At 42.0% G+C, this 9,797-nt stretch overlaps 1 protein-coding gene across 1 annotated transcript; it reads left to right on the top strand.

Moving 5' to 3' along the window:
- Nucleotides 1-1,889: 1,889 nt before the first annotated feature.
- On the top strand, nt 1,890-9,115 carry MED21 (mediator complex subunit 21). The gene is made up of 4 exons (XM_079993426.1): nt 1,890-2,052; nt 2,418-2,532; nt 5,099-5,199; nt 6,469-9,115. The coding sequence occupies exons 1-4, from the start codon at nt 2,011-2,013 to the stop codon at nt 6,640-6,642; spliced, it is 432 nt and encodes a 143-aa protein (XP_079849552.1). The 5' UTR covers nt 1,890-2,010; the 3' UTR covers nt 6,643-9,115.
- Nucleotides 9,116-9,797: the final 682 nt, after the last annotated feature.

Below are 9,797 nucleotides of genomic sequence, written 5' to 3'. Positions count from 1 at the left end.
CAGGTTTACGGGCCTTGAAAGAGGCTGGTGGTTACTCATTAGAGTTGCCATCTTTTTCAGCACAAACACACGTTTTAAGTGTGTTTTAAGTGCATTATACAAATGTGACACTAGATGGTGTGAGTGAGCTAATGAAAAATTCCATATATATTTTTAAATATTTTTTAATAAAAGCATTTTCACAGCGTTTTATATATGTGTGTAGATGCAGCCCTGTTTGCTCAATTAGTTCTGAGTCAAATGAGGTTTTCTCCATAGTAATATCCCTGTCAGATACATGTTTCTCAGAAGTAAATCTTGCAGAGATCAGTGATTCTTCCTAGCAAGTAAGTGCAGAAAGAACTAGTCTTGTGTGTTTTTTCTTGAAAGACATTTTTTGTGTGCGCTTTTAACAGTTGCGTGATTTGCAAAAATTCAACAGGTGCAGAATCTCATGCTCTACCGAATGAGCTATACAGAGGTTGACAGCATCCTTTTCACAGCCTTTCATAATACATCATCACTGATTTCAACAGAACTTCCTGAGAAATTGGAAATGTCAGAAACTGCCTTACGCTAAGTCAGACCATTGGTCCAGCTAGCTCAGTGTTGCCAACACTGACTCTGCAAGTTTCAGGCAGAGTCCAGGGATTAGAGCTGGGACTTTTTGCATGTAAACCATGTTCTCTACCACCAAGTTATGGTGCTGTGTGCAGCCCTGTCCTGCACACATTTACTCCAAGTGAGTGTACAAATGCTGAAAGCTCTTGCAGCTCCATCTGTTTCTCTACTGCCAATCAGAGGGGAAGCTGGGTTAGTTTGTTGCAGCAAACACCACAAAAGAATATTGTAGAATCTTAAAATACTAACAAATGTATTATTGCATAAGCTTTTGTGGATTGGAGATGGTTATGCACAAACAAGGGAAGACTGCAATGTGCAGCCACATAATTTATCAAGACCAAAGACTCTTGTGGCACCTTAAAGAGTAGCACATTTATTTAGAGGTCTAATTCTATTAACAAATGATTTGAATAGGAATAGTGACATTTTAATCACACTAGCTTACAAATGCCAGGATATATCTGCAGGATTGCCTTACCCCATGTTCACCCACTCCCTTGCTTAAACCTGCGGAACTGGTACCATTATTGGTGTGGTGCCTCATAATGCTTATTTCTTAGCATTTATTTAATTTGTATACCACTTTTCACCCGACGATCCCAGGGAGATTAACAGCAGAAAAATACAAAACGAGAACATCACTTTCCACAGTTGTAACAAAATCTCTTAATGTGGTGACACCTAAACTTTGGAATTTCCTGCCTATTGATTTCTGTACTCCTTTCAGTGTCTGCTTGAAAACATTTTTGTTTCGGAAAGCCTATCATGTAGGTGCTGATGTGCCTTGATAGTTTTCACTGTTGGTTTTAATGACCTTTAACAGTTTTTATTGATGCTTTTAATATTTATCGTAAACAGCTTAGTAGTTTTACTGCAATCAAGCAGTATATAAATTTCATTAAATCAATAAAATAAACATGTATGCCATCGCCAACACTGCTTTGCCCATGGCCACTGCCTCAACTTAGTGCATTTCACTGCTAATAACGTATTACTTTCATTTTCCTCTGACCTCACCGTTTACTATTCTGCTGCCATGTGTACCATACGCAGCCAAAACTCTCAAGCTACAATTTGCTAGTCTTTAAGGCGCCACAAGACTTTCCCCCTTTTTGCTTTCTCAAAACGAGAGCGGCAGCGCCTCCTCCTCCTCTCCGACAGAGGGCGGACCACGAAACGGTTCTCGCTGCCGCAGAGACGCGACTCTCGCCTGGGTTTGGCTGATGTTTTTCCGCTATGGCACGGGCAGCGAGTCGGACCAAAAAGGGAACGCTTCCGAGGCGTCGCCCTGGCAACCTCAAAGCCCGCCTCCCCGCTCCTGCTCCGTCCATTGGCTGCGACATTGGCTGCGCCCAATGAGGAGCGGAGGAAGAGGGCGCCGCCTCTGGATGCCGGGACGGGCGCGCAATGGCGGACCGCCTCACGCAGCTGCAGGATGCGGTGAACTCGGTGAGGGAGGCCGCGTTCCGCCCGGGACGGGGCCTGGGCCTCGAGCGGAACATCCCCGGGCCCCTTAAAAAGGGGGTGGGAGGAGGAGGAGGAGGAGGCCCGTGGCTGCGCGTCTTGTGATGCTGCAAGTTCCTCAGCTGATCGTGTTACTGTTTTTATGTAAAAGCCTTTCTGAAGAGCCCATCAGTTAAAACCCCTAAGCGGTGTGCAAAAACGCAGGGGTAAAGCAGTAGAAAGAGGGTCATAGAAACATGTGTAAGGTCCAAGCTTGTGAGTCGGGGAAAGAGCCTGGGCACAAAAAGGGGCTTCCTGAGATGCCTGAGCAGGGACGGCTGATGCTTCGTGTATTTTGTATTTGTCAATAGCTTGCAGATCAATTTTGTAATGCGATTGGAGTATTGCAGCAGTGTGCCCCACCCGCTTCCTTCACCAATATTCAAACGGCAATAAACAAGGATCAGCCTACTAATCCTACAGAAGGCAAGTAAACTTCCCTGTAATACTTTTCAGGGAGAGAAGAGTAAAATAATGCACTGTAATGTAAAATGGGAATCTCTTTTTAATTCTGAACTGTTCTTTACTTTTTAAAAATGTCTTAATGGTTTTATAAAAGAAACAGATGTAACAAGAACAATGAAAACCAGTATTTGTCCTTTACTTTTTAATAAAGTAAATTTATGTAAGTTTCTTCCTTAACAGCTTTTTAATCAATAATGACTTGGCAGGGATTATTTGTAGGATGTACAAGTGTGGGAAGCAGGTGTGGGAACCTCTTCCCACTCCAACATGGCCAGTGATGGGAGCTGATAGTTTACCAAAATCTAGAGGGCTCAAGGTTCTCTGCAACTGATGTAAGAGAGGCCGCTAACATTTGCCTCAGTTTAATTGTCCATGAGTAATTCCTCCAAGTAAACATTGAATGAACCTTTAAGACATATTCATACCACTGTAAGTTTTTGTTTGCCTTCTATAAGGAGGGATTCTTGTGGCTATAAGTTGGACAGCCTGGGGACTATGGACTGCAGGAATATACCACTTTTCTGACTTAGAGTGATGCTTCCCTGCCTCCAATTGTTCAGATGTGAAGCATCTTATAACAAACTAAATCTGTGAAACTCTGGTATTTGTGTATTGTCGCTTGCATAGTAAGGTCATTTAACCTGTTCTATGCTTGTTTTAACCTATTCTGTGGGACGCAGGTGGCGCTGTGGGTTAAAGCCTCAGCGCCTAGGGCTTGCCGATCGAAAGGTCGGCGGTTCGAATCCCTGCGGCGGGGTGCGCTCCCGCTGCTCGGTCCCAGCGCCTGCCAACCTAGCAGTTCGAAAGCACCTCCGGGTGCAAGTAGATAAATAGGGACCGCTTACCAGCGGGAAGGTAAACGGCGTTTCCGTGTGCGGCTCTGGCTCGCCAGAGCAGCGATGTCATGCTGGCCACGTGACCCGGAAGTGTCTCCGGACAGCGCTGGCCCCTGGCCTCTTAAGTGAGATGGGCGCACAACCCCAGAGTCTGTCAAGACTGGCCCGTACGGGCAGGGGTACCTTTACCTTTACCTTTTATGCTTGTTTTAACCTATTCTATGAGATTCCTACATTGCAGGAGATTGGGCTAGAGGATTCTTTGGGGTCCCTTCCAATTCTGTGATTCTTACAAGTCTCACCATGTTGAGTGGACCTTACTACCTAGTAAGCATGTTTAGGATTGCAGCCTGGAGATGCTGCAAGTAAGCTACACTGAACATTGTAGAACTTATTTTTAAGTAAATATGCAAAGGGATTGTGCTGTGAAGCTTATATGGTCACTGCGATGCTCACATCTCATAATATTGTTTCCTGTTCGTTAATGGACTACTCACATAATAGAACCTATCCTGTGGAGGCTTTGCCATAGTAGCAGGGACATACATACCTAGGGATTGGCCAGGTTATCCCATGGCACAGGCCCAAGTGGGTGCAAAAAAAAAATGTACTTCTCCACTCTGGCTCGGAGTGGCTATGAGCTTCCCCTGCCGTCCACTGGTAGAACACTTAAGACAACAAAAGCAAACTTCTTGAGTTTCTGGTTGGAGATGCTGATACAGCTTTTTGCCAAGGGTGCATGAGAGCCTAGGTACACCTCCGCATAGAGAAGACACTTCCACTCATGCAGGTTGGAGCACTTATTACTGATCCCATCCACACCCCTTAAGTTTCCAGTCTCCCACAGCAAAGCTTCTCCCAAGTGTTAGGGGACCCTCTGTAATGGATAATAATTATTATAGTAGTAATAATAATAATAATTAATAATTTTATTTATACCCTGTTCATCTGGCTGGGTTTCCCCAGTCACTGGGTAGCTTACAGCATAGTAAAACATCAAACATTAAAAACTTCCCAATACCTTCAGATGTCTTCTAAATGTTATGTAGTTCTTTATCTCCTTAACATCTGAAGAGGGTGTTCTATAGGGTGGGTGCCACTACCAAGAAGGCTCTCCTCTTGGTTCTCTCTAACTTTGCTTCTCGCAGTGAGGGAACCACCAGAAGACCCTCAGAGGAGGAGGACAGTGTCTGGACTGAATAATGGGGGTGGAGCCACTCCTGCAGGTATACTGGGCCAAGGCCATTTAGGGCTTTAAAGGTCAATACCAACACTTTGAATTGTGTTCGAAAACGTACTGGGAGCCAGTGAAGATCCTTTTGGACCAGTGTTACATGATCCCGGCAGCCACTCCCAGTCACCAGTCTTGCTGCCGCATTCCAATACAGGCAGTCCTGCCTTGCATGAACAAAGTGCTTTCTGCTTAGGAAAAACCAACACTAGATCCAACTTATTTGCACTCTGTAGGGAAATGTGTTGTTTTAGACTTTCTGTACTCCATTCCCATGTGCTGTACAGTAAATCTTTGCAGTAGTTATTGTAAAAATTTGAAGAAAACAAGTAAAATAATAAAAATATCTGTCATTATACAGTAAATATTATTGTGCATCTTGAAATTTTAAACTATGACTTGAACAACTTGATCTTCTGCAATAATTATAAAGATGGTGTCCATGTTGTTGCTTCTACAGAATATGCCCAGCTGTTTGCTGCATTGATTGCAAGAACTGCCAAGGATATTGACGTATTAATAGATTCCTTGCCCAGTGAAGAATCAACAGCCACATTACAAGTAAAAATGAAATTTAAATGGCTCATGCTTTGTGTAATACTGCTTTTGTTTACTATTGGATGCTAAGAATATGAAACAACCATGACTGGCACAGAGAAGTCCATAATAACTGCTAATGCTGTACACTCTAAGTAAGGGGCGGAGAATCTGTGGCCCTCCAGATGCTGCAGGACTCAAACTCCCATCATTCCTGACTATTGGCAATGCTGGCTGGGGCTGATGGGAGCGGAAGTCCAGCATCTGGAGAAGTATGTTTTATCACCTCTTATGTAAATGTCAGACAGCATTTTCTTTGGTGGGGGTGGTGATCTCTGTAGGGAACCATTCACCGAAACGTGTCTTCCAGAACACCCTTCTGGAACTGCACTTGCCAGAATGATTTGTGGTGCCAAAGCCCCATTTCAGCCTGTTAGTCCAGAAGTGTACCCAATTTTATGATATCAAACCTTTGCAGATCCAGCAGAAACACCAACTCCTGATTGATGTAGATAATGCACTTAGAACAATCAAGGTTGTTTTTGTTCTATAACTTGGGCTATAACTATATGAAAATGGACCAAACCTGGAGTTGAGAGGTTGCTATGTTCTGGTAGCTTGCCCAAGAACTGAAGACTGGCTTAGTTCCTGCTGTGACCATTAAAAAGCTGAATCTATCTTAAATACAGTTCTTGATAACTTAGAAATTATTAGCTGTGGGGGTATACACCTGTTTTTTAAAAACAACGTTTTATATCTATTTTTAAACATTAAAAATGTATTTAATTCTATTTTGCTACATGGTTGTTTGATGCCCTGGGCTCTTGGGATAGGGAAGATAAAAATTTAAATTAAATAAGAAGTCCACTTTTGAGTGCTTGAGGGGGTGTCAGCATATAGGAAGCTGGTGCGTACCAAGTCAGGCCATTGGTCCATCTCGTTTAGTATTGTCAACACAGACTCTGCAGGGTTTCAGGTGGTGGTGTTTTCACAGCCCTGGATGCAAAGCATGTGCTCTTCCACTTCTGCGAAGTCATTAAGAGAGTTATATCCAGTAAATGAAACTGTACAGTATTAGACTTTTCAGGTTCTGTGTTACTGAAATGCGTAATAACATGCAGTATTACAAAGTGTTATAAGACACCAACTATTCACAGGCTAAAAATAAGAGGGTCCCAGAAATGACTCTTTCCTCCTCCTCCTCCCCCCCCCCCCAGCAAGAGTCAATCCTCTTCAATTTTAAAGCACTAAACAGATGTGCTGTCGGCGTTTCTGTTTTTCCCAAATGTATAGGCTGCCAGTTTGAATCGCTTGGAGGAAGAGAATCACGAGGCAGCTGCACGTCTTGAAGAGGTGGTTTATCGTGGGGATATGCTTTTGGAGAAGATACAGAATGCTTTAGCTGACATTGCTCAATCACAGCTGAAGACAAGAAGTGGCAGTCATAGTCAACCTGCTCCAGATTAACCACCAGAGGTGTTGGGACTTGACCATAAAATTTGAACTTCTTGAGAAGGTGGGGAGGGGAGGGAAGTTGTACATTACTGTTGAGCCTTAATCCTGCGGAAGAACGTTTGGTGTTGTGCTTCTGGGAAAACATCTCCCTGTTGACAAGATATTCAGTCTTTTGTAAGGTATTGCACTAGCAGGAAGTAATCACAAATTGAGAGTTTTTTTAATATGTTCCTTATGCCCAAAGCCCTGTGCTTTGTTTGTTAATGTTTGTTAGATCAGAATGTCTGATTTCATTTGACCGGCAACCTTGTGAAGTCATAATGAATTAAATGCCCCAGGCATGCATACTGACACACGGTGTTTTATTGCATGGAATTGTCCTTTCGACTTCCAGAGCATTCAACTTCCAAATCGTGGCTTCTGATTGGCTGCAGGAAGCTCCTACAGCCATTTGGAAGCTGCAGAAGCCCCGTTGGACGTTCAGCTTCCAAAAGAATGTTCGACAGTCGGAACAGTCACTTCCGGGTTTCGATTATTCGGGAGCCAAAATGTCCGAGTTCTAGGGCATTTGACAACTAAGGTACGACTGTCCCTAAGCCATGGTCTTTAACTTGTTCCTAATGTTTATTATTATTTTTCTATTGACTAGCGGACTAAAGAAAATCCTCTAGTTTTTCCAGTACAGATTTGCAATGGATAGCAAGAGTTTGGTTTTTATTTCTTGTTGGAGATCTGGGTACTGTCCAGCTGCTGAACAGCTTATAGACATCCTCATGTAGGTATAGATGATCACTGTACATTGGGGTGGGAAACCTCTGGCCCTCCAGACATTGTTGGACTACAACTCCCATTAGCTGCAGCCAACATGGGCAGTGGATTATTGGAGTTGTAGTCCAGCAGCATCTGCAGGGCAATAGGTTCCACATCCCTGCTGTATACACTGTTACGGATATAATTGGATGGTCTGCTTTGGTGTGGAAGGAGAAGGAGAGAAGGTATGGAAGAATTAGAGGTTTGCATACCTGTTCTACATGGGACACAGCTTGGGCCAAATCAATTGATTCAAACAAAGGTGAGCCGTCATTTTTTATTGGAAGCTCAGTCTTGATGGTATCCAAAGTTAGAACTTAGGCAAGTTGCATAAATGAAGCGTATGGTCACTTTAATGTCAAACATGTGCAGACAAATAAAAATTGATTTTTGTCTTAAAACAGTTTGTTTATATCTATATTGTCTCTCTCTCACACTCACACACACAATTTTACCCTACTGCTCTTTGTGTTGTAATATTAGAAACTAGCTAAATTGCCCTCATATCATCCTGATACTTTTAAATTTATTTTTATTCTACCATCAATTATATAAATGTAAAAATCAAAAAAACAAACCGAAGTGCTTTTTACAATATTTTGTACACCAACTAATTTTTTCATGTCCGCTTAATAAGAAAACTTATAAACAGTACAAAATCAGAATTACAAATATACTAAAAGCAGATTAAAACAATAAAACTCAGACCCTAAAAAGGACTAGGAAAACACACACACGTACGCGTCAAAAGATAGAAAAGTAGTTGCCAGATGGGTCTGTGGGGAGGAAATTATATAAATGAGGTGTTGCCCTCTGATTGCCAGTCGTTTCATCTTGGGCACTATGAAGATCCTTTTCGCTGACAACAAAAGACAGCATTGCCTGGGCTTTATATGCATGTTATAAAGATTTTGTTGAACTATCAGAGCCATAATCTTTGTGCCAGATTTAATATTACTGATATTCAGGGAATGGTGAGGATTTCTGAATATTTAAAACAGTTGCTTGAAGAAACCGGGATCTTCCTTCTCAGCTACTCTAGTACTGGACCGTCCCATTCACTTTGGTATTAGAAAATGAAGAATGAAATCAAGGTTCAGCGTTTGTGCTAGAAAATACTACACGTGGTTGACAGCATCCATTGTTCAAGAGAATGCAAATATAGGCACTAGCACTGATTTATATTGCCTGGGCTTTCTTGGGTGCTAATTAGTATAAGCCCTTGTCTATGTCCCTTTCCTGGAAACAATTCCTAGGGGTCCCTGTTCATTCGTCATCAGAATAGTTCTCTCAAGTCTAGTAGATACAAAAGTTTTGCTATCTTTTCACTATGTTAACCATTTTTTTCCTCTTTCATAATTGGATACAGAATGGAATATAGGGTATAGCAGAGGATGTATACCGTTTATTTATGTACGGTATTTTTATTTTTAAAGATTTTAGATTTCCCTGAAGTATGACCAGTTAGGATCTGAAACATGTTAGATCTATAAGCAGAACCAGGCAGACTACTAAGGAGGGCTTGGGAGAACCTGAAACTTGAATGTAAAGAACATCATGCAGCTCTTAATTCAGTTCAATGACCATCAACTCTTTTATGGTGAGGGCCTTTCTGGTGTAGATCAGTGGTGCTATTTTGCAGTCTTTAATTAAAAGGGACACAAAATACTTGCAATTCTTGTGTGTCATAGCTTATCAGTGGTGTTTATCAATGGTACTTTAAAAATCAAAGTATTGTTGCATTTATCAAAATTATTTTTATTACTTTATTTTCAACAAAGGAAATATGAAAAGGAATAGTACAATCCTGTGAACCATAAAGAGAAATGCAATTATGCAGAGGGTGGTATAGGTCCATTAAAGCTGTATTTCCCTGTCCAATGTATTTCTCCACAGGTGACAGGGTCATCTAGTCCAACCCCCTGCAATGCTAAAGCATCCATGATGGATGGCCACCCAACCTCTCCTTAAAAACCTCCAAGGAAGGAGAGTCCACAACCTTTCAAGGGAGACCATTTCACTGTTGAACTGTTCTTACTGTCAGAAAATCCTTCTTGATGTTTCATCAGAATCTCCTTTCTTGTAGCTTGAAGCCATTGGTTTGAGCCCTGCTCTCCAGAGCAAGAGAAAACCAGCTTGTTCTCTTTTCCATGTGCCAGCCCTTGAGACATTTGAAGATGGCTATTCTATCTCCTCTCAGTCTCCTCTTTTCCAGTCCAAACATACCCAGCTCCTTCAGAGCTTCCATACATTTCAGGGCAGATAAATGAAATTATAAGACATTTTTTCCACCAGTATTTGTGACCTTCTTGTCTAGTCCCCTCCACTTTAGCCATTTTGAGACCACTATGATATAT

Source organism: Podarcis cretensis (genome assembly GCF_951804945.1).
Source record: "Podarcis cretensis genome assembly, chromosome: 10".
Classification (NCBI taxonomy): domain Eukaryota; kingdom Metazoa; phylum Chordata; class Lepidosauria; order Squamata; family Lacertidae; genus Podarcis; species Podarcis cretensis.
Note: the sequence above shows the minus strand (reverse complement) of the source record. Positions and strands in the feature narration are given on the sequence as shown.